This window comes from Cryphonectria parasitica (genome assembly GCF_011745365.1).
Source record: "Cryphonectria parasitica EP155 unplaced genomic scaffold M406scaffold_5, whole genome shotgun sequence".
NCBI lineage: Eukaryota > Fungi > Ascomycota > Sordariomycetes > Diaporthales > Cryphonectriaceae > Cryphonectria > Cryphonectria parasitica.
The window spans coordinates 448,035-471,488 of NW_024468913.1; the positions used below are offsets into that span (position 1 = coordinate 448,035).

A 23,454-nucleotide genomic window follows, 5' to 3' on the forward strand; every position below is an offset into this window, starting at 1 on the left:
GCAGGCTTTTGCTCACGAGACTTGATTGCCAGGAGGTGCTTTTGAATCCCTTTCCTCGCCTGTCCCTGCAAGCTCCTCGGCTGCTTATATGTGTGCTATTAACGCCTGTGCAGTAGACGGCTTGTTCTCTGCCATTCTGACGGTGCTTCTTTCCACGGTGGAAACTCCCCACCCACGTTTCCTGTCCTCAAAGGGGAAGAACCAAAGGGAGCGGACCCTAGGCGCTGTGGCCGTTGCATGTCGTCACTGGCTTGGCCTTCAAGCCGTCAATGAAGTCCATCGCAGGTCGTCATGTTGGCCTGGGACTTGGTGGATGATCCAACGCCCCAGACCACGTCGGGGACAATGGCTCGAGGGAAGGTACCTCAGAACCTAAGCATCATCTTGAGACCAGAAAGCAAGGAATCTCTGTCCACTTTGGCTCGCATATATCTGCTTTTGGAAAGACCCAAATCGCAGCGACCGAAACATGATTTTGGCCGGGTAGAGAGAGAGAGAGGCGGTGGCCGAAATTGTTTTGAGATCTTTGAGATTGTTGTGAACAGGGAATCTAACCATTGAGGCAGGATTCAATGGCGACCAAGCCTGCCTCAGAAGGTGGTGCCAATGGGGTGCGAAGAAAGCCAGTGTTAAAGGCAACCTTCAGGACTTTGGCCGACATGAGTGGCGAGGGCTTGCCGGTATAGGGGCGAGCTAAGGGAAAAAGGTCGCCTCATAACGTTCAAAATGGCGTTTCTTGTGAGATACACTGTACGACAATATTGGTTGGACAAGCAGGTGTCTCCAATCAAGGCGCAAGCGACGGAGAAGGAGGCGCCTCAAGTGACCCTGTACTCCTGTCCTGAAGCCTCGCACATCTCTCTGGGTTGGAGGACAAAATGCCAACTCAGTCCGGGTCGCGTTTGGCGTTGCAGCTTAGGGACAACAAAGCATTCTGTCGACGATGCCTGGGGGCACAGTCATAGGCCCAGTTCTAGCCAGCGCCACCCGCTTTCGTTTCCGCTGCATTCAGCAACCAACCCCTCAATCGGCTGGCAAGCCACAACAGCTTTGTTGGCGTTCTAGGACGCGGTCCAAAACCCCACGAAGAAAGGGCGCCTGATTAGCTTGGCTCTAAGCAGCGGGAACCATTTTGGAGGATGCTCATAGGACGATACCTTGGGACGACCCCATAGGACGACTGGAATGGGCCGACACCATGGGACGATGCCATGGGACCATCTGACCTAGATGAAAAGACGATGAGCATGAGAGCTTTTAGCAAGGTGTGAAGTTTTTGTCGCCAGCTGTGCTGTGTGAGCAGTCTCGGGTTTACCGTCCACGCAACACAAGGTATTCTGCCAGGTTTCAACAAGTCATACTGTACTTTTCGCTCACTGTAGGACCGGTTTGGACCATGCGTGGCGGGGTCTGGGCTTTTGAGATGGGAGTGGCTTTGTGAGCCCCGCCAATCCCGCCTAACCGGTGCCCCTCACAAGCATATGTGGCAGCTACGGCGGGAAAAGTGGCAAGCGATAAGGCGATCGATCTAGTGGGTCAAGAGTCTCCATCCGCAGGGCGGCAGGGGGTGCTCCAGCCAGGGGGGGTCCCAGGCCCTTGGATTCCTAGGGAGCCCCGAGTCCGTGCGTTGGGGAGAGCAGGTTATGGCACGGCGCCCGTGGCAGGGGAGGGTTGTCTCTGGTATGCCATCTGCTCCCTGGGCCGACTTGGAAAACTTCCTTTAAGTCCAAAAAGTATTATTTACTGACTGAAAATCGACTGATCGCCTCACTCGTCGCTGACGACGCTGACCGTCGTCGTGTTCATGTTGTTGTTGATTCTCGCTGCCCACCAACCGACCTTCTGCGAGAGCCTCCTTCCTCTGGTTGTGTGCCACTGGTACTGTTGTCGGCTGTGTTCCATGGCAGGCCACAGCACACGCGAGGCGCTGAACTCCAAGGGCTAATGGACGTTAAAGAGACAAACACGTCGGCAGCAGTCGCTACTCCCATGGCCAAGGCACCACATGCATCTATTGCGATAGAAAACATCCGCGAGAGGGAGACATTCAGGTACGTTTGTCGGTGATCTCGATTGGCAGCATGGCCGGCCCCTGCAGAGCTCAGCTGCGGCCCCAATTGGACTGACCTGACAACGCACGGTTTTCAAACCTAGATATGACGACCTCGGCTGGACGTCCACAGCACTCAATGACCCGCATGACCCGATTGCCCCCAGCACCCTCGTCTCGTCGACCGACCAGAGCCTCACCGCATATGCACAGCTCGGCGTTTATAGGTTGAACGTCTCGAGGGCCCTGATATCGCTATTCGACCGGGACCGCCAGCACATCGTCGCCGAAGCTACTCGAACGTCGCCCTTGCGTGCGAGTACCAGACCGGTTGGGAAGGCCAAGGAGACACCTGCCAGCGATGTCTCGTCAACAGGGCAAAACGGTGCAGACCGTAACGCAGCAGCCGCTGGTCAAGACAAGGACGGAGGAGAACATACTGGCAACAATCTCTGGCTCTGCGGCACAGCAATACCACGCGCCCATGGCATCTGCGAGCATGTGCTCATCGCGCCTGGAGCCCCAGGCGGCCACATGCCGGCGATGGACTCGGCAGCTCCTCTGTCTGACGAGCTTCCTGTCTCAGTCGTGCCGGACCTGGGAGCCGATCATCGCTTCTCCGATCGACCGTATATCTGCAATTCGCCCTTCAACCGTTTCTATGCGGGCGTTCCCATCCGGACACCCGGACCTCATGGAATGAACATTGGCGTGTATTGTGTGTTCGACACCGAACCTCGTCCGCACGGCCTGAGCAGCGACGAAATCAGCTTCATGCAGGACATCTCGCAGACCGTCATGGGGTATCTCGAATGCAGGATGTCACATGGCCGGATTCAGCGATCAGAAAGGATGATCCGAGGAATGGGCAATTTTGTTGAGGGGATGGAATCGCTTGCGGCTCCAGCGAACCGTGGCTCTGGCTACTCCAACAGGCGGTTGACGAAACTGATCAACCAGGCGGCTTTGGCGCCTGGCGGCAGGAAGGCCTCGAAACCAACGATGCCAGCCAAGAGGCCAGAAACTCTACTCAAGAGCCTCAGTGGCGGTAGCCGTGCATCGGACGAGTCGCTTCTCTCGCCACGCACCTTCGTCTCTACGCCGCCCTTGAAAGATCCGCCGTCTCTCGCTGGAGGCAGCCCGCGGATGGAGGCTACTACTACTACTACTACTACTACTACTACTACTACTATCACTACTGATACCACTGCTGCTCCTGCTGCTCCTGCTGCTCCTGCTACGGAGATGAAGACCTTCAGGCACTCCCTGTCGTTTATGACCGAAGACTCGTCGCAGTGCTCGACCCCGCGACCAGGATCACAGCAATCAGGAGACATCAGCCCCCGGCCCGCTGCACTTTCACAGGTCAGCACGGCCGATCTTCAGCTGGCAGAAACTGGACGTGTTTTCGCAAAAGCCGCCAACATAGTTCAGCAGTCCCTCGAAGTCGACGGGGTGTTGTTTCTCGATGCCACGGTGCGATCATTTGGCGGGTTGGTGGGCCCGCACAGCGAGCGAAAAGTGTCGGTCGTAGGCATGGAGAACCTCAACTACCTTAGCAACGACGACGACTCGACCACACAGACACCGCCACTAGCGAACAGAGAAGCCTTTTGCAATGTGCTCGGCTATGCAATGCCACATGGTTCGAGCATCGCAGGGGACGGCGTGCCGTGGCATTTCGAGGGCCTGCGTGATCGGACGTTGCAAAGGCTGCTCAAGAAATACCCGCATGGTCGCATCTTCAATTTTGAGGCCAATGGGCAGACACTGCAGCACTCTATCGCCCATGATCAAGAGACGCCAAAGCAGAATGCCTCTGGCTTACGACAGGACTTGCATGACGATACAGATCTTGGAGAAAGTTCTATGGGGGCAAATGCTGAACTGCACAGTGTACCCACGATACGGCGGCAGCGGTGGAATGCAGCTGAATCGATCATTCATCTGTTTCCGGGGGCACGAAGTGTGGTCATGGTACCTCTCTGGGACGGGCAGAAGAAACGCTGGGCTGCAGGCGGATTTATCTGGATGAAGAGCCCAACACGAGTGTTTACCACAGATGTAACGCTGAACTTCCTCCGTGTCTTTGGTCTGATCATCATGGCTGAGATCTATCGGCTCAATACCAAGGCCGATGAGACCGTAAAGAGCAACATCTTGGGCTCCATCAGCCATGAGCTGCGGAGTCCTCTCCATGGTCTGGTTGGCGCCGTGGAGCTTCTGCATGACAGTAAACTAGATGCTGTTCAACAAAATGTTCTCAACATCATTGAGACCTCGGGCAAGACGCTGGTTGATACCATCAATCACTTGCTCGATTACAGCAAGATCAATAGTTTTATCGAGAGCGACAAGAAAGACACCTTGCTCGGAAAGGTGGGCGTGCAACCCGAGGAGAGATCGGTTCAGGAGAAGGCCAAGTCGCAGATCCTCCCAGTCGAACTGGACTGTCTCGTCGAGGAGGTCGTAGAGAGCGTTTTGGCGGGCTTCAGCCATGAGCGGCTGTCAGGCCCTCGTGCTGCACAGGATGTGACAGCTTACCGAAGTTATGGCGAGCTGTCTGCATCACGCAGCGTCCCGTCATTGCTGGGCGAGTCCGCCAAAGACCGCGTCCAGATCTATCTTGACATTGAGCCTTCCGCATCGTGGCGCTTCCTTACCCACCCGGGAGCTTTCCGAAGGATCGTCATGAACCTGTTCGGGAATTCCCTCAAATTCACAAAGTCCGGATTCATCAAGATTAGCCTGGCCCAGGAAACAGCTAAACCATATGAAGATGGCTCACCTGATACGGTGCTGCTGACTGTGGCAGATTCGGGCAAGGGAATCAGTGACGACTACCTCAAGAACCATCTTTTCACCCCGTTCTGCCAGGAGGATCATTTCGCACCGGGAACTGGACTCGGACTGAGCTTGGTGAGGCAGATTGCCGTAAATCTGGGGGGAGAGGTCAAGGTAGCCAGCCAGATTGGCCGAGGGACCACGATTACGGTGTCGTTACCGCTTCCTGCCGCTGGTGATGACGCCTCAGCAACAGATGTCACGGGTCATGGAGGGCACATGCAAGCCCTGAAGGGGCTCAAAGTACAGCTCCGTGGCTTCGATAGTCTGCCGTCTCCCGAAGCACGACCGGTTGTCCACGGCATTGAGGAGTTAGGAAAGCTTCTGGAGTCTCAGGCGCATGTCTTGCAGAACACATGTCGCAACTGGCTGCAGATGCAGATCTTGTCGGAGGCTGAAGCACGCACTGTGCAGCCTGATTTCATCATCCACCACGATTGGACGTTGTCTTTTCAAGACGCGGAGAGGATTGCAGCACGGGCCCCGTGCCCAGTGTTGTTTGTCTGCGAGGTGTCTGTGGCCGTGAGAAACTTCTCGCGCAGTCTTCCTGATGCTGCCACTCGGATTCGAACCTTTGCGTTCTTATCACAGCCTTTGGGGCCTCGGAAGCTTGAAAAGGGTCTGGTTCACCTGCTCGATATGTGGAAAGCCAAGGAGGAACACAATGGCCTTGTGCATAACAATCCCTCGGCTGAGGTGCTGCCGATCCGTGGTGCAGAGAAACAAGAGTCCAATACCACAGTGCCGGCCCCTTCCACACAGGCGGCTGAAATCGTCCAAGACATGATGATGGCCCAGCAGATGAGTGAGAGCATAGTCGCAACACAGTCAATGGGGCTCAAGACACCTGCGTTGCCAACGCCCCCAGAGGATCCAGGCCCGATTGTCAGCCCGGCAGCTCCGTCAGAGACTAAGCTATCTGAAGGTGCAGAGAAGGGCCGAGCCGTTCTCATCGCCGATGACAACGCCATCAACCTGAAGGTGAGGCCCGCAACAGAGTGGGCAAATTGATACGAGACCAATAGCTGACTTGAGTTTGTTGTCCAGATTCTCTCGGCGTATATGAAAAAGCTGAAGCTCGCACATGTCACAGCCATCAACGGGCTGGAGTCTCTGACACTGTACTCCCAGGCGCCGTCAGATTATTGCTGCATCCTGACCGACATATCGATGCCCACGATGGACGGTCTTGAGTCCGCGAGAAGGATTCGACAGTACGAACGAACGAGACGACTGAAACAAACGCCCATTATTGCTCTCACAGGCCTGGCAGGCGCAGGTATCCAGGAGGACGCTGTTGCTAGTGGAATTGATATGTTCCTGACTAGGCCCGTGACCTTGAAGAGGTTGACAGAAGCCCTCGAGACTCTTGGGCTGGGGTGAGGAATCTATGAACAAGAAGTGACGATATGGATCATAGGACATCAAGTGGAGTTGGAACTGGACCAAGCTACGCTTTGGCTCTACAAGACTTTGGGAAAAGAGATGGATGTTGAGTGGGTAGGGAAAGGCCAAACATGACGGGCATCACGTGCGGCGTGAAGTGTGTATTCTACTCGCAGGATTTGGCAGGATGACCACTTGCTACTACATGGCAACTTGGGGAAGTGTAGATAGCTGAGCACCTGCTCTATGTATACCATAATAAGACGTACCCGTGTTGTTGCACCCTTCCTCCTCCGCTTCAGTATTTAAAGGGACAGTGCGAATTATACCGGTTTCCGTCTGTGATAACTGTGTGTGTGCACTGTGAGCTTGAGGTTGAGCACCACTCTCATACGCGACTTCCGCAAATGTTTTGTCGCCTTATTGACTCACATCACCAATGACGAACCTAGAAACCTTGAGCAATCAGCTTGCTGTGAACAAGTCCCCAGCATCTATGATAAGAAGAAATCGAGACACGGATCGTTCACAGCTCCCAGGGCTTGTCAGCCCCCTCCTCGCCTTCTTCACAGGGCAACTTCTACTGCCATGCACCACCGCTGTCGTGGCTGGGCCAGGGTGGTCGCCTTCCACGCCATGCTGAGCTTGTTCGTGTCTACTACAAAAGCTATCTCTTCTCCTGGCCTCCCCATGGTCATCAACACCTGGGGCGGTCCCTTCACAGCAGCCACAGACGCAGCCTTCGAGGCACTCACTGTCACACCTCATAATAATACCTCGGCTCTCGACGCCGTCCAGATCGGTTGCGCCACCTGTGAAAAGAAGCAATGCGACGGCAGTGTCGGGTTCGGTGGATCTCCAGATGAGAACTGCGAGACCACCCTGGATGCACTGATCATGGACGGCACGACATTGAATACTGGCGCAGTCGCTGGTCTCAGGCGCGTGCGGGACGCCATCGGCGTCGCAAGGCTGGTACTTGACTACACGCAACACTCCATGCTGTCTGGCGACCTGGCGACGCGTTTTGCCGTGGACTTTGGAGGATTCGTGGAAGAGTCCCTCACGACAGAGGAGAGTCTTGCACGGTGTGCCGCGTGGCGGGCAGCGGCATGCCAGCCAAATTACCGTGCTGGGCCAGTGGTACCAGACCCGGAAAGGCATTGTGGGCCTTATACGCCCTGGGAATCGATCGAGAGCTTGGACGTGACGGAGATGGAGCTGCGGAGGCGGTCAGATGAGTACGTGACATCGGACGGCATGTCCCATGATACCATCTCAATAATTGCCATTCACGAAGATGGGACGATGGCATCTGGTACGTCGACCAATGGTGCAGTGCACAAGATCCCCGGACGCGTCGGTGACGGGCCTATTGCGGGATCCGGTTCCTACGTTGACGACGACGTTGGCGGATGTGGAGCGACAGGCGATGGCGATATCATGATGCGATTTCTCCCTTGCTACCAAGCAGTGGAAAGTATGCGGCGCGGCATGACACCTCAAGAAGCCGCTAACGATGCGGTGAAGCGCATGATCAAGAAGTATCCCAAGGCCTCGACTGGGATCGTGGTCGTCAACAACAAAGGAGAGCATGCCGGTGCCGGCTCTGGCTGGACTTTTACATATTCGTTCAGGGGCGGTAGCATGAGCGAGACACAAGTGGTGACGGTACCACTGTTGGGGCCATGACATGCGGCAGCCGTCTGGCTATGCCATGCCTCTGTACTATTCTGTCACAATCTATAGATGTTACGCTGCATGCTCATTCTGCTGACACGACGACACCTCAGGCCTCAGCCAGTCAAAGGTATCCAAGAGGTCGAAATTGAAAAAGCCGCCCATGTCCGCCCCAATGTCAAGGCTGAGGTCAAGACAATGATCCACCCCTGTGCCATCCGATACGTTGGTGGGACCTCCGTTGAGCGCCTGGTCCAGAACATGCCGGATGACGGCTTTGCATGAATTGCAGAGATCACCGTTTGGGGCGCCTGGGCTGACCCAGTCTAAGAAGCCAACGAGTAGGCTCAGTTGCTGGATGATGCCTGATTTGGTGACCCCAGGTGCAGGCTTCGGGTTCGACATCGGATTGAGCAGTTCATTGCATAGTATTCCTCCAGCTGGTGCGGCGTATGCCATGACCTACATCACGTCCCAAGTCAGTTGACGAGATCCCCTGCCGATTCGGATCATTGGTAGGTTGCCGGCTAGGTCTTACCAGCCACTCATAATCCCCGTGAATACCGGCCAGGCGATCCATATGCGTCCAGAACACCAGGGTTGTCGCGACCATCTCAAAGCTGACACTCAGCAAGTCGGCATGGCTAGCATGACCTCGCTGTACAAGCATTCGGTCGATGAAGAACAGATTTTGCAGGTTCTCGAGGTGGACGAGCACCTTGGTGTATAGTACTGGGCCGGAGACGTTGTGATTCCGCACGTCTTCAGACCGGTACTGCAGTGTCCCTGGTAGGTCCGAAATCAGGGCCAACTGGCGCATATTGAGGTCCCTAAGACGGCAGCAGTCAGTTCAAGTTACCCGAAAACTCTTCCTCTGGCATGTTGCAGCTCACAGCAAGGCCTCGATTGACGCAGACATCGGAGGACCCATGGCAAGCTCCATCACCTCTTCCTTTACAGTCATCAGTAGCCTCCTAGCGCGCATGATTGTGGTCGAGTAGTGGTCGCCATTCCGGTTCCAACCCTGCTCGTCAAGTCTCTGGACCTCTCTGGCAATTTCTTCGGGACTAGAAAGGAGTACCTCGTCACTCATATCCAGAGGTAGAGGCGTCAGGAGATACTTCCTGCTCATCAGAGGCGGCCTTCCACAGAACGAGGCACCGACCTTGTCGACGACGAAGATCTGTGAGATCAGCCGCCTTCTGGCCTCTGACGAAGCGGTCGGCATATATGTACTGTCATGTGGCATAGCGTGCAGGCCCAAATAGGTAGCAGTCGCGACAACCTCGCCATACTTCCCCCAGAAAGAGGGCGAGGCATCTCCACTTAGCATGGACTCCAGGATGGCTACCTTGTACATGAGGTACAGGAGCAGACTGTTGGGCGCACAGCCTTTGCACAGGTCAATGCAAAGCTGTGCAGCGTGCTGGTACACCAGGGTCATCCGTCTGGGATCCACTGCATCCAGCGTCCTACCGGGTTCGGGCCGATGCGCATGATCGGCCAGGGCGGCGAGACCCCAGTATGTGAAGAGGATGCCGATGCACTCCCATCGCATGTTGCGGCCGGAGAAGGATGTTATCCACTTGTCAGGATCGGGCTCGTCCTCGGACCAGAGCTTGGCAGTGTTGTTTGAGATGACCTGGGCCATTGACTCTAGGTCGGAGGCTTTCCGTGAGCGCAGTTCTTTATCGAAAGCTTCATGGAGTGACCGGGCCAGGCGTTGACCGGCCAAACGAACCCAGCCGTCATTGGGATTCCTGTGCTTATTATAGAGGGAGAGAGAGACGTCATGGCCGGGGATGCGGCGAAGGACCGCGAGGCAGGTCTCGAGGGTCCTGGGAGTCAAGTTGGCCGATGTCCGGCTCGATTCAGCGGCATCTGATGAGCTGGGAGTCCTCATTTGGGATAGGATGGTTGCGCCCTGTACGAGGGAGAGGCTGTTTTGGGTCTCTTGATACACAGCCGAGAAGCTCGTGAAGCCGAGATAGCCTGGGCTGGTCTCCGAAGGGAGGCCACGGGCCTCAGTTGGGTCCGGTAGGGGATTGACAGTGGATGATATCCCATTATGTATCGATTGGGGCGGAAGTGGGCCATTGCTTCTATGGAGAGGTCAGCTTATCGTGCTGAGGAATGTGGTGTCGTGAAGAGGCTTCGGCTTTCCGACTGATGACCCATACAGAGTCACCCAAGAAGGCAGAACCCGAATGCACCTGCAACAAGACAAAACAAAACAGCATTGCCTTGCAACACGCCCAAGCCACGCCGACATCTTTAGAGTCAATCTCACAAGCAAATCATGGTCAACTGACTGTCTTCTTGCCCCAGCGACCTCGCTCAACCGTCGCGGTGTCGGCTTTCGGCTGCCCGGCGGCGTCTGCTGCGGGGCGAGATATACACAGCTGTCTGCATTGCTCCGAGCTCTGCACCTCCTACACACGGGATACGCGTGGTCACACGACACCTTCCTCCTCCGACATGGCTCGCAGGCCTGCAGCCGGCCGTTGCGGCGGCGTGCTGGCTTGTCAGATACCGAGGTCGAAGTCTCGATCTCGTCCATGGCAGACTGCCGAGAGCTTGGGGTACGTCCCTTGGTCCTCTGGCGCGACGCGAAGGATGCTTTAAGTGTGAATGAGTCTCATCACAGACAATGACAGTCCGAGGGATGTTGGCTGGTCCGCCTGCACTGTCTGTCTGTCTTCTCGTCTCTTACTCCCCTGGGCCCGTGGTGCCTTCGCAGGCAGCCGGTTGCAGCGCGCTCGGCGCTCGGCGCTCGGCTCTCGCAACATTGACGCAGCGGATCCAGCAGGCACTCAGGCATATTGTTTGTTTGAAGAGGCACGCAAGGTTTGGACCCATCTCAAGCATGCATAACTTAATCCAGTTATCTTGCGCATCTCCACGCATTGAGCAGCTTAATTGTGAGGGTAATACTTCACTCTCTTGTGTGTGATTATTATCTATGCTGACAAGCACTCTCATAACCTGCTTACTCTTTCATTCATTCATTCAATCTCCAACCTCCCGCGGGCCGCAGTCGGGGTTGGGGGCCGCTGCAGGACCACACGATAGGTATAGTGGCTATCGGGCACTTTCATCTTGCCATACAGACAGACGTTCGACTCGATATCTCATTAAGACATGGTAAAACGAGAAGCCGGAGCCTGCTTGTCACGAAGAGCATTCAAGCACATGCTTATTCTAAGGAGTTATACCAGAGAGAAATCGGTTGTAACTTTAGCCAACACTTCGGCTTAAAATCAGCAGACATACCTACTTACATGCCACTGTGGTTGCTTTAGCGTCTTGTCATGCTTATAATCAGTAGTGAGCCGAGGACCTTCACCATCCGATCCCTCTTCCCCGAAGAAGTCCAACGTCCCGAAAAAGTCCCACCTCGAGCGCCAGCGATGACAGAACATGATGGTACCTCTCGCTACTAAATCAAAACACACCTGCCATTCAACCCTGTGTGCTCTGCAGACGACCCTTCCGCTTTCAAAACGACCAAGCCGAATCGTCCCAGGGCCTGTCGTCCAGGGCAGCCATCTCAGCAGCGTCGGCGTCCGAAACCAGGAACATCGAACATCAGCGCTAGAGGGCCGGCATGGCAGCAACAGCAGCAGCGCCCTCGCCGCCACCACGCGGATAGATCGAACCAGAGCTCACCAGCAGCAGCAGCAGCAGCAGCAGCAGCAACAGCAGCAATGGTGGCCCAGCAGCGACCGCTACGTCCGATGCACTCAGCCAGGCTGCCATAAGCGGCACTGGGGCGCACACGGTGCGGCAGGTGTCCTCCTCGTGCGCATCTCGTCCTCATCCTCGGCCATTTCCGGGCAATCGCCCAGGGTGCTTCTCCAGCAGCGCGGCCGCGGATGCCAGTCCGAAGGCACGTGGGCGATCCCGGGAGGCGCACTAGACGCGGGTGAGACGCCGACGCATGCGGCGCTGCGCGAGGCGTGCGAGGAGGTCAGCCTGCCGTCGGGTTGCGCCGAGGGCGAAGATCCGCTGGTCTTGCTGCGCGGGGAGATGGTGTCGATGGACCATGGGAGCTGGAAGTACTGGACGGTGATCGCGCAGCTGCGTCGGCCTTGGGAGCCGATGATACCGCTGGGCGATGTCGAGAGCTTGGCTCTGGAGTGGGTGGCCCTGGATGAGGTGGAGGACAGGGTGCTGCATCCTGGGTTCAAGGCGGCTTGGCCTGCGCTGCGGGCTCGTATAGAGAGTTGAGACAGTGGAAGTGCACTGGAGGAGGGGTTGGCCAAATATGTAGTAGTCTGTGGATGTCATTTGAAGCCCAGGACGGCTTGACTTGAGATTTCTCTTTCATGCTGTATTTATCTTGTGTTAGTACAGCGCCTCGACTTTCAATGCACTTTATTTAGTGTCGTTCTCATTTTGTGTCGAGAGTAAAGCCCCTCTTGGAAAGTTTTTGGTCTATCACGATGAGCTCCTGGTCGCAGTATATGACATCAGCCGAGGACAATATAGTAATTGTTCTTTGGTCGACAGCTTGAATCGTTGCGCAGGAAATGGCCAGAGCGACATGATGCGTCTCAGTTCTATGTTCCTCTGCTCAACTATCCATCGTCATCAACAAAAAGTTAACAACGTCATCAATCTCCTCAGGCTCCTTAAACCAATGGCCCTCCTGCTCAGCCCCAGAATACTCTCTCCACTCGACTTTCATCCCTAGCCCGGTGAGGACTGCCCTCGCCGCCCTACCTAGATCGATATCCACATAGGCGTCGTCCGTCCCATGACACAGTAATACCGGAGTCGAGAGTACATTCCCTGAACTCGTTGAGGCAGGGGAAAGAAGGCCCTTCAAAAAAGTTATCGTGCTCTCAACGAGCCCATCCGCCCTTTTTCTATCCTCTATCACTTCATCCCTCTCGTTCTCCTCTTCCTCCTCCTCCTCCTCCTTTCCCACCGAGAAGAAATTCAAAGACCGCGAGACATCCTTTGCAAATGGCAACCACCCACTCGCCCCAACAAACCCTCCAAGTACCCTGTCAGCCCGGCCCGACCCCAGCAGCGTCCACAAGCCAACCGCCGCCCCCTGGCTGATCCCCACGAGAGCAACCCGTCCCGCATCCCCACCCAGCAGCGCAATCTCGTCGTCGAGTATGCCGCTGAGGCGACGCACTGACTCTTGGAGCGAGCTGGCCTGCAGGTGGTGTTCGTCGTGTGCGCCCTCCCCTTCCTGCAGTGACAAGGTCGGGTCAGCGAGTGAGGAGGAGGAGGAGGAGGGTGCGTCCTCGAACCATGCCGGGATGAATTCCTGGAAGACGGGGCTCCAGACCTCGCGGGCGGAGGGGAATACCAGCCGCCAGCTGGGAAGCCTGTCAGGTAATGTTTGGCCGTTGGCGAGTGGTAGGGTTAAGAGGTCATCTGCGAACTCTTTGGCTGTGCTGCCGCGGCCGTGGAGGAGGATGGCGGTGTGGGTGTGCGGGTGGGTTTTGGGCTGAATGATGTGGATTGCTGGTGTAGGAGAGGTGGTATCTGAGGAGGCCATTATGAAGTCAAGATTTGATGTATATTGTCAGAGTCATGTATATGAGGTTTGGAGGTGCTTGCAGTGTAGAAATGATGAGATGTTGGTAGTGTGGATCTGGTGCCAAGTGAGAACTACTTAGTTGTTTTCATTACTTTGAGTGATGCCTAAAGTACTTTCACCGTGTGACTAGCTTGGCCGAGTATACTTGTCGACGACCACAATTTGATATGTTTGTGTGTATATTCATATCACATATTTATGTTACTATGTGTGCGTATTTGAATTGTGCCTTTTCAACTCATTTTCTTCAAGTATCTCATACTGCTGTCTCCGTTCCTGATAAGTACTTTTTCAATGTCTCAGCCTGAAGATAATGAAACAATATTCTCGAAAGCATTCAAAGACCCGAGACCTCTAGCGATACGTAGATAAGTACTCAATTCAATTTCTAGACTTGCTTAACAGAATTGACACAATATGTCAACATTGGCTCCAAGCAAGTCGCACTTGTGTAGCACAATCTTTTCCTTCTTTACCTCCAGTCATCCTCATCAAACTGGCCCTTCCAGAATGCTCTGAAGTGCTTCTTATGTCCCAAATCCGAGATCTCTTTCACCTCATCCTCGGTAAGGCTGAAGCTAGGCAGCTTATCCAGATACTCCTGCAGCCTCTCCTCCCTCGAACTTGTCGTGATGGCAATCACGCCCTTGTCCAGCGTCCACCGCAGCGCCACGTCCCCCTCCGTCACGCCATACTTGTCCGCCAGCTCCGCATACGCACCATCGACCGGTCCAGGTGCCGCTCTCGTGAGGGCCGTCAGGCCACCATACCCGCTGGTAGCGATGCCCTTCTCCCCCTGGAACCCCAGCAGGTCCTCGCCACGGTCCTGCGTGACGTGCTGGAGGTACGGATGGAACTCGATCTGGTTGATGGCAGGCGGGACCTTGGCCGTCTCGAGGACGGCGTCGAGATGCTCCTGGATGAAATTCGACACGCCGATCGACTTGGCCCTTCCCGAGGCCCGGATCGCCTCCATCTCGGCCCACTTGGCCTGCAGGATTTTGGGGTCCGTGGTGAAGAAGGGCGAGTGGATCAGGTACAGGTCCACGTAGTCCAGGCCGAGCCGGGCCAGGGACGCAGAGAAGTTCTCCTCGAGCGGTTTGTCTGCCCTTGCGGTGGCCTTGGTCGTGATGAAGAGATCCTCGCGCGGGACGCTCGAGGCCTTGACGGCGGCTCCGAGCTCGGCTTCATTGCCGTAGGCTGGGGGGTGGGTTCTGGAATCAGCACTGTCTGCTGCATGCCTTTTTCTATTCCTTACTACAGGTGTGTACTTACCTTCAGCGCCGTCGAGATGCGTGAAGCCAGCTTTGAGGGCCTTCACCGTTATATTGACCAGACCCTCATCGAACTCTTTGCGGCCTTTTTTGCCATTGGCAGTGCCCAGCCCATAAGCGACCTGTGCCTCACACGTTAACATCGCGCAGGGTACTGGTAAGGTGGTATCAAAGTGTCCCATAGACTTACCACTGGAATTGTGTTGCCGTCGTTTAAGGTCAGGCTTGGGAAGCCCTTGGGGGAGGCCATCACTGCATCCTGCAGAGGCTGCTGCTGCTGCTGTTGCGCCTGCAATGCAACGACAGCAGACGCAAAGAGAGCTGGCAGAATATTGACGGAGGCGCGCAAGATCATGATTGCTACACGTAGAAGAAAGAAACTCGAGAATTGTCTGTAATTCTGTTCACAATGCCGACGACCAAGTAGCTTTGCAGCCTAATTTGACGCAAGTGTTTCGTAATGATGATTGATTTCGATGTTGACGCTATGGGGCACATGAAGCACGTCTGCCGGTGACGTGATCGACCCTGATGTCGCCTCAGCGGATTTTACCCGCTGCATCTCGGCATTCATGGGACGAATTTCCCCACCCACCGCCAGAGTGACAATTGGGCAAAACATGAAACAGAATTCATGTATCTAAGTAGGACAAATACATATTTTGGCTTTTCCAAAGACAGGCAGTCTGATGTCAACGCTGCAAAATGGACAATCATACTCTGTTTGAGTGCAGCATAGCCACAGTCTCGATTGGGCATCTCAAGCTGAGCGCCCTTTTCCCGCACTCCGCACAAATGGCTCCAAAGGCAAGATCTCCTTCTCGGGGGTCACCCCGCCATAGATTTGGTCCCACCTCCACTGGATAGCCTCTGGCGTCTTCCACGCATATTCTGGGTCCCGCAACCAGAGTCGGAGTAGGTGTCGACTTGTGCTTTATATCAGATACAGAATGTTTTCAACAGTATTGATTGAAGAGGGGGAAAAAGAGGAGACATAATTACCGCTTTTCGTTGCTGTCAACGAACCCATCTCTGGCATGAAACAGGGCAACGTTATTTACATATTGGATATCGCCCTTGGCAAAGTGCGTATTGACGCAGAACTTGTCGCCCAGGAAATGCAGCGCGTCCAGAGCTTCGGCCTGGGCCTCGGTGATGGGAGGGATCTCGGGATTTCGGGGCAGCTGGCCGAAGCCCACAAAGTAACGGCGTGCATACTGCAGGCTGACCCGCTCGGGGGTCTTGTCTGTGGCCGGATGGTGGAACATGAGAGGTCGTGGGGTGAACTTCTGTTTGGCGTCCTTTTCGAATCTGGCACACGGCAACCGGATCATCCATCATCAGCACAGCAAGAAACCAACAAGACACTCGACAGTGTAGTCCATCAGAGGAAAGAAAGAAAGAAAGAGAAACATAGGTCTTACACCTCCATATCCCAAGGCTGAGTCAGAGTATGTATGAGATCAGGCCTCTTCGAAGCCAGCTCGTTATACACCCGCCAGGTAGACGCCAGCTTGCTCGCCCCGCCCTCGACCGCCGTCTCCAGCGCAAACAGGCTCACGATATCCCCCGAGTCCGTGTGGAAGACCTGCTTGTCGGTCGTGTACGCCGGCGAGCCGATCTTACCCTCCATGCCGGCCAGATAACTCAGGTCCTTGATGTGCGTGAGGACCACGTCCGCAGGGCTGCCGTCCAGAGGGCTCCTGTGATCCTGGCGGCCGCGCTGGGCTGCGATGTGGGCGGACAGGCCCGTGTAGATGATGACGTTCTCCTCTCGGGTGTGGTCGTCTACGCGCACGCCGCGCAGGACGAAGAAACCGTGGCCAAAGTGCAGCTCGTGCGACAGGCGGCGCAGCTCGGCGTGCAGATTGGGGAGGGGGAAGGTCTCCTGGGTGACGTGCGAGATGGGCAGGTTGAGAGCTGTGGTGCGTGTGTGAGCAGAATGTTTCTTTCTTTCTCTTTATGGATATTTGATTGCAGATTTGCTCTTACACTTGAAATGCTGGACAGCCTCATCTATCTCGGCCAGCTGGTCTTCCTTGAGCACATAGGTCCAGTCGTATGTCTCGGCCAAGGTCTCACCCTCCCACACCATGTCTCCCGTCAGCTGGTCGGGGAATCCCTCTGGCACTGAGGTTGGGAGCTTTTCGGTCTGCAACCTCCGGGCTCCTCGAGCCTGGTACTTCTCATAGTCTGGAGCATATTGGATGTCCGGCTGGCCCGGTGGCGCGGCAGCCGTTGGCGTCAGGAATGAGGCCGAGACGGGATGTACAGCGGCTACAGTAGCCATGTCGCTCTGTCTACTACCAAGGACTGTCCAGCTGGGCGTTTGATAATGTCACGAAAGAAACTTTGATGGCTCCGACTTGTTTCTCTTCAGAGGATGATCATATATAGCACGTTTGTTATACATATATGTATGTGTGCTTGTCTCGTCTTGAGTTTGTGTCTGGTCTGCGTCATGCCGGACGGATATTACGCCATACATATGCTATGGTATCGCCGGGCGCCTTACGTGCGCCGTGAGGGGCAAGTCACCCGACGACTCGTGCAGCTACACTCTCCGTTTTACTACAGCGCCCCTCATGCCCCTCTCATATATGGAGACGAGGGCTGCATCCTGGTAGATATGCTAAGTATTGATCCATTCAGTGACGGGCTCAGCAGGCCATCATGCCTGTGCCCCGTTCTGCAAGCAGTTATTAGTCACTTATGCAGTGCAGTATCTACGCCGATTAAAGACGAGATGACTCGGGTTGGTCTACGACGAGCCGCATTCTTTGTTTCCTATTTCAATTGCTCCAAACTCAATGTTACATACTGTAGATACGTGCGATGAATAGTCGTGTAGAGCGCGCGCGGCCTTGCCCTAACGACATCCTTTTGAGGCTAAAATATGATGAGCATCGACGAGGCTTTCAGCACAGAAGTCCCTCAAAAATAAAACTGCAGGTCACCTGCCTTCATTTTGTGTTTGGCATGGAAAAAGTTGCTTTATTAACATTGTCGACGTTTTGAATCCTAGAGAGAAGAGGCAATCTTGAATACGTCTGGCTTGATGCGATTGCACAATGTGTTGTGTTGGACCACTGCATGTTAGGTCAGCGCTGGCATCAATAATCAATGGGATCGGGTCCGCTCAAAGAAGAAAAGGAAAAGAAGAAAATCATACATTTGTCTTGAAGGCGTGTCTATCTTCTTACTTCTAAGCACTAATCAGAGTATCGACTTGGAACTGTGTTGTTTGCATGACAAAGTCCAAATTGAGATGGGGGACCCCTGTGAGAAATTGGGCTGGCTTACATAATCTCACTCACACCTTAACGTCACGTCTGAATCTCACCATGGACAGAGTCAATAAGCGCCTTCCTTCACCTGCAACACGCCTACGAGACAAGATTTTCATCCACGAGCATTATGGCACTCGACCACTTTCTTTTACAATACAATGTCCTCATTTAGGTGATCCGTCATCTCACCTCGTCTCTCAAATCTTTTCTTTCTTCTTCTCTTCTTTCTCTTCAGGTGGGGACGGAGGGCAACCGTCTGAAGATGAAGGTGAAGTCTTTTCCACGCCTTCGCCCTCACCTACGCCATGTCCACATCCCCGACCTGCCGCCCCTCTATGCACCCAGATTCATACCTGCAAATATTCGCGACTATCTCGAGTCCCAGATTCTACAGCAGCGCCAGACAGCAGAACAGGACTCCGATGCTGGCGCCTCCCCTGACCCGAACTCGATACTGAGGGACTACGAGAGCCAGAGGACCTGGCTCAGGAAAGCCAGTCCGCCCCCAACGGTCCTCTCCTTCACACGCCGACCTACCTACATCTTGCCGAAATCCATCCTCGAACCACAAAGCTCATCAGCGGTGAACCGCGTGACCGAGAGCCTGAGGAACCAGATTCGCATCACCTTCCCAGAGCCGCCTGGGTGGCAGTCAACACCATGGAGGCCTTTGTGGGACATGGACAAGGAAGAACAGGAGCTGACACACAATCCACTCGATCACGAGTGGGATCCTAGCGTCGCCATCATGCCGTGCGCCGAGCCCATGTTCTTCGGACCTGGTCAGCTGTCCCTCTGGCCTGTCATCGACGTGCAGGATCAGATCCAAGCGACGAGCCCGATCCTGACCAGGGATGAGTTCGTGCGTATTCTTGAGAGAACCACCATTAAGGTCCTCCGGCGGAACTATGGCATTAAATCTTTTGCCATTCCTGGATCCCCGGGCGTCTGGGTGGAATCGGCCCTTCCATCATGCTCAGAGAGGTCAGACTTGAATGGTCATTCCAAGAGGACAGCACCACAGAGGAATGAAAATATACGCAGGATAGCCACAATCCACGCTGAAATCGTCAACAACATCACACGCTTCGGTACTTCCATCCACGTGGGCCAGCCCTGGCCTGCCGCCGACGCCTCCAAAGATATGAATAACCCTTGGGCTCGCCTGGGACAGGCCGATATCACAACCAGCATTGCCGCGGAGCTGGCGCACATGAACCCCCGCCCGCAGCTCTTCTGTCTCAAGCAAGAGACCATCCTCGAGCAGGATGAGAATGGGGAAGAAAAGAAGCAGTGGATGCCGTGGAACAACCTAACGACGTTGTTCAGCGACGAGGCGGTAGACGGCGTAGAAGCTACGCCTTACAGTCAGGTCCTCTTACGGCCCGGTCTGACGCAGCCGGCACCCATGGGTTTGGACAACCGGGACCTCTCTGCCTCCTGGGCATGCGCGTTCGCACGCCAGCTTGGCATGCGTCACGGCGTTGTCGACTACCTCAGTATTGTGCAGCCCGGCAGTGGGTTGAAGACTAACTTGACCACTAGCGACCGAGACGTCGGATTTACTTCGAGGGCCGTTGGTGAAGGATTCTGGCATAACGCACCATCTGATCAGGTGGAAGTCCCCACAATACAACTGAAAGAAAACGAGCTAGTCAAGCAGCAGATGATCCAAGACACATTGCGCGTGGCATCCAAAGACTCGCAACTCGTACCTAGCATTGCAGAACCCATAGCGGTTTCGTGGCCGATGTACTACAAAGAGCTGACAAGAATTCTCGATTTGTCCATCAGGGGCAATTTGTTGGACACACGGCTCAGGCAATTGGTGCAGGAAGAGCTTGAAGACATGAAAGTGAAGAAGACAAGGAAGCCGTTGACGGAAAGCATGACCATGGTGCAGAGTATGGCCGAACTCCGGAGACAAAGGGCTGTTCAACTTCCCCGTGCCTATACGGATACAATTGGTGTGCCCGACATAGCCATCACTCGTGAAACCTACGCCATAGCGAGGTACACCCAAGCAACAAACACTCGCTAGGCCGCGGAAGCCTAGTCTCACCAGGACTGGCCGGCGCCCACGCCTTTAAAAGTGGACAGAATGGCTAGTTCAAGATAAAGCGAATGGTCTCTTGCTGGGATTTTCGGAACTTCTGTCGCCCTTACATACTTGATCACCGGCAGTCGGGCAGAGAATCTCGCACGGACATGCAAGCCGGTCTCGTCATCTTGTCCTGGCCTATTTGTATCCCAGACAAGGCGCTATTACGCCAGGAAACGATTTCAATAGGACGATATCTCCCACATAAACACGCAGATTCTCAGACAAATGCCCCTCGTTACGCGTAGCGTGTTACGAGCCCATCTTGATGCATCAAGATGACGAAGCTGTCATAGAACACTCGTCCAAGATAATGCTAGGGGCTGCTGGAGGAGTGATCAGCATAATCAAGACGCGAAAAGAAAGAAGAGGAGAGGGGAGGGGGGGAAAAGGCAATGTTGATTGCATCACCTAGGATTTGCATGAGCACATCAGCTAGCTGGCCCTTGATGCACGCAGTATTGTCAAAAGAACTCATATAAGTAGATATACAAAACATAATGATCACGTCTCATTGCAGTTGTGGATGTTGAGCATGCTCAGTCTTGACTTCTTTGATACTTTTGCTCCAGGGTATGGTTGGCACCCTATGCATTGTGTTCAGCATTGCAGGAATTCTCGTCTCTGAAGGTTGACAGCTTGTGAGACAGTTTAATACACTGGCTAATTTGGTGGGAAAATAGCATAGACTGGGCAAGGGGCATCAATCGATAAAATTTGTTACAATAAACTTTGAGGTCTTTGCGAAATATACTGGGACATGCAACTTTGAAGTCGGGGCTCTGACAGGACTGGTTGCTGATTTTGTTGAAGAAATCATGGAGCATGTAATGGAGATACGCGTTGGGCAGACACAAGAACAGCTTATGGGGGAGAGAGCTCCCAAAGCTTCATGCATCTCTGTTGACACTTTCCTTTCCTGCTGCCTTGTGTGAAGCACCCCCTTTCTGAACCACCACTTTTTGTGCAGACACGACTGACACTGCAGCAGCAGAACGCGCTCTCGACTTCGATGCCCAATACCAACAACATCTTTTGACGTGTTTGGTCCTCCCACCACCTGGTCAACCAAAAGCAACCAGCATACTTCAGAGCACTTCTTTCTCCTCTCGGGCTTCCACAACAACGCGTCAACCTTCTCTAGGAGACTATTCTCGAGAGCGCCCCACCAATTCATCGACCTGCGAAGAGAATTTTCTTGAGACGATCTGATCAATGCATTGATCTTCCCAAAAGAGTGGTTTTGAAAAAGACGCCATCATCTCAGTGATCTGCTCAGAAGTAAAAACTTCAACAACCCCGTCATTGTCACATCTCTGCAGCTCATTGATGCCAGTTCACCATTCTTCACAGCCTTCATTAACCCCATTCCCTCCTTGACCCTCGTCAAGCAGCCCTCAAGATGGCTTACACTGGCAATATCATCGGTGCCATGGTGACGTTCATCATCGTGAACCTCATTGCCGTCTCCATGCGCATGTACGTTCGTCTTTGGCTGGTCAAGGCCTTTGGCCTCGATGATTTCTTCCTCCTTCTCTCCTTCGTGAGTCTTTCTCTCTACCGCGCCTTCATTCGTTCGCAAGACAAGGCGACAACATCCACCAATCAAGCCTCAGCAAAGGTGATGTTTTAAGTTTTGCAAAGCTGACGATGGGTTTCACCCTCTCGTTCCTTCACAGCTGGGCTACATCACGGCCTGCATCATGGGCTTCGTGTCCATCCACTATGGATTTGCCGAGGACGTCTACCGTCCCTGGTTCGACTACGGTGTCATGATGAAGGTAATGCCGTTTGCTGCCCCAAGAAACACATCCCAGTCGCGTCCACTTTCATACCACCTCCTTCAGACGAAGTGATGTTGCTAATGATGATGACGACCACAAACACTACACGATCTTGCAAACATTGGCTGACTGAACCTTGCAACACAAAAATGATAGTTCTACTGGGCCAACCAGTTGATGCTGTACATCTCGTCTGGGCTCGTCAAGATCGCCGTGGCTCTCGTCCTGTACCGTCTGGCCTGCAACCTCAAGAACCAAGCCATCCTCGTCATCTCCATCATCGTCGTCATCATCTGGACCTTCCTCACGACCATCTTCTCGTCCGACGTCTGCGCTGAGACCACCGGTGCTACGAGCTATGCCGGCGACCAGACCTGCACCGACGTCGGCTACTTCCGCATGATCTCCAACATTGTCATCGACTTCTTTTTTGCCCTGTACCCAATCCCCATGCTGTGGAACTCTACCCTCAGCCAGCGCATGAAGTACATTGTCTGCGGCCTGTTGAGTCTGGGCTTGATGTAAGTATCAGCTGGTTGTACCCTTCCTCCACAATCTCCTCAGGATAAAACCCAAGCAGGCAAACCTTGCTAACATCGTCGGCCTCACAGTGCCAGCGCCGCCACCATCGCCAAGCTCATCATCCTGGTGCAGCTGCAGTTCGCCACGCCCGACGAGCTCCCCTTCCTACACTACCAGCTCCTGGTCTGGGCCGACGTCGAGCTGGGCCTCAGCATCCTCGCCGCCTCGGCCGCCGCCCTGCGCCCCCTCGTGCGCATCCTGACCGGCCACACCTCCTCAGGCCAGTTCAGCTCCTCCCGCACCCCAGCTGGCTTCCACGCCGCCGCCGTCGCCGCCGCCGCCGCCGACCAGGAGGCTGCTCGCCGAGCCCTGCACCCAGATGAGGAGCAGCCCAAGCAGCAGCAGCAGCAGCACGGCATGATGCCCTTCGGACCAGTTCGGCCTCCCCCTGCCGTCGTGGCTGGTGGTGGCAAGGGACCCGGCGGCATTGGCGGCTTTCTCCCTTCTGAGGAACACGAGATGCACAGCCTGCCCCTGTACCATCGTGGTGGCGACGATGGTGACCTCGAGGCTGGTGAGCATGACCGCCAGCTTTCTCCTGGTCCGTTGGTTGCTCACTCCGATACTACCCTCGTCACTGCCTAGGTGGAGGTTATTGTGAAGCCTTCTTTGATCAAGACTTTACACATGGGCGTGTTCATACCAATGACACACTTCCGCGTCTTCTTCCTCGCCCTCTCAAATGATAGCGTGATAGCAAAGAAAGGTGACGAGGGCAGTTGGGCCTGGTGGTGAGTTTACAGTGAACACTTTTTGCAAATGATCTGCGATTCGGGACGTGGACGGGGTTTCTGTTTCTGTTCTGGCTTCAAAGTCCACGAGCGATAATGAGGCGGAAGTGTTCTTTTTTCCTTTTACTTTTGCACTATTTCCCCTGGCAAACCTTCGTCTTCACGCCTTCAC

General features: G+C 54.6%; 9 protein-coding genes across 9 annotated transcripts; 5 read left to right on the forward strand and 4 right to left on the reverse strand.

Moving 5' to 3' along the window:
* Positions 1-2,236: 2,236 nt before the first annotated feature.
* Positions 2,237-6,277, forward strand: M406DRAFT_42071 (uncharacterized protein; the record flags this gene model as incomplete). Its single annotated transcript, XM_040924180.1, has 4 exons — positions 2,237-2,369; positions 2,484-3,171; positions 3,421-5,875; positions 5,942-6,277. Coding segments are annotated over 4 exons (3,612 nt in total), but the record flags the coding sequence as incomplete, so codon positions are not given.
* Positions 6,278-6,970: 693 nt separating this feature from the next.
* On the forward strand, positions 6,971-7,972 carry M406DRAFT_339864 (uncharacterized protein; the record flags this gene model as incomplete). Its single annotated transcript, XM_040921494.1, has 1 exon — positions 6,971-7,972. One exon carries the CDS (start codon positions 6,971-6,973, stop codon positions 7,970-7,972), a length of 1,002 nt encoding a protein of 333 aa, XP_040775149.1.
* Positions 7,973-8,439: 467 nt separating this feature from the next.
* On the reverse strand, positions 8,440-10,520 carry M406DRAFT_330540 (uncharacterized protein; the record flags this gene model as incomplete). The annotated part of the gene is made up of 4 exons (XM_040920533.1): positions 8,440-8,456; positions 8,525-8,790; positions 8,854-10,062; positions 10,273-10,520. 4 exons carry the CDS (start codon positions 10,518-10,520, stop codon positions 8,440-8,442), a joined length of 1,740 nt encoding a protein of 579 aa, XP_040775150.1.
* Positions 10,521-11,380: 860 nt separating this feature from the next.
* Positions 11,381-12,190, forward strand: M406DRAFT_330541 (uncharacterized protein; the record flags this gene model as incomplete). The annotated part of the gene is made up of 1 exon (XM_040920534.1): positions 11,381-12,190. The coding sequence occupies one exon, from the start codon at positions 11,381-11,383 to the stop codon at positions 12,188-12,190; it is 810 nt and encodes a 269-aa protein (XP_040775151.1).
* A 367-nt stretch (positions 12,191-12,557) lies between these two features.
* M406DRAFT_28334 (uncharacterized protein) lies at positions 12,558-13,415 on the reverse strand (the record flags this gene model as incomplete). Its single annotated transcript, XM_040918509.1, has 2 exons — positions 12,558-12,785; positions 12,894-13,415. Coding segments are annotated over 2 exons (750 nt in total), but the record flags the coding sequence as incomplete, so codon positions are not given.
* A 468-nt stretch (positions 13,416-13,883) lies between these two features.
* On the reverse strand, positions 13,884-15,053 carry M406DRAFT_277687 (Aldo/keto reductase). The gene is made up of 3 exons (XM_040918329.1): positions 14,985-15,053; positions 14,796-14,916; positions 13,884-14,720 (listed from the first exon to the last, which is right to left on the reverse strand). Exons 1-3 carry the CDS (start codon positions 15,042-15,044, stop codon positions 13,993-13,995), a joined length of 909 nt encoding a protein of 302 aa, XP_040775153.1. The 5' UTR covers positions 15,045-15,053; the 3' UTR covers positions 13,884-13,992.
* A 501-nt stretch (positions 15,054-15,554) lies between these two features.
* On the reverse strand, positions 15,555-17,084 carry M406DRAFT_62540 (uncharacterized protein; the record flags this gene model as incomplete). Its single annotated transcript, XM_040924787.1, has 4 exons — positions 15,555-15,726; positions 15,797-16,105; positions 16,219-16,714; positions 16,787-17,084. The coding sequence occupies 4 exons, from the start codon at positions 17,082-17,084 to the stop codon at positions 15,555-15,557; spliced, it is 1,275 nt and encodes a 424-aa protein (XP_040775154.1).
* A 1,262-nt stretch (positions 17,085-18,346) lies between these two features.
* Positions 18,347-20,125, forward strand: M406DRAFT_330544 (uncharacterized protein; the record flags this gene model as incomplete). The annotated part of the gene is made up of 1 exon (XM_040920535.1): positions 18,347-20,125. The coding sequence occupies one exon, from the start codon at positions 18,347-18,349 to the stop codon at positions 20,123-20,125; it is 1,779 nt and encodes a 592-aa protein (XP_040775155.1).
* Positions 20,126-21,587: 1,462 nt separating this feature from the next.
* Positions 21,588-23,136, forward strand: M406DRAFT_71243 (uncharacterized protein; the record flags this gene model as incomplete). The annotated part of the gene is made up of 4 exons (XM_040925407.1): positions 21,588-21,728; positions 21,865-21,966; positions 22,126-22,490; positions 22,581-23,136. The coding sequence occupies 4 exons, from the start codon at positions 21,588-21,590 to the stop codon at positions 23,134-23,136; spliced, it is 1,164 nt and encodes a 387-aa protein (XP_040775156.1).
* Positions 23,137-23,454: the final 318 nt, after the last annotated feature.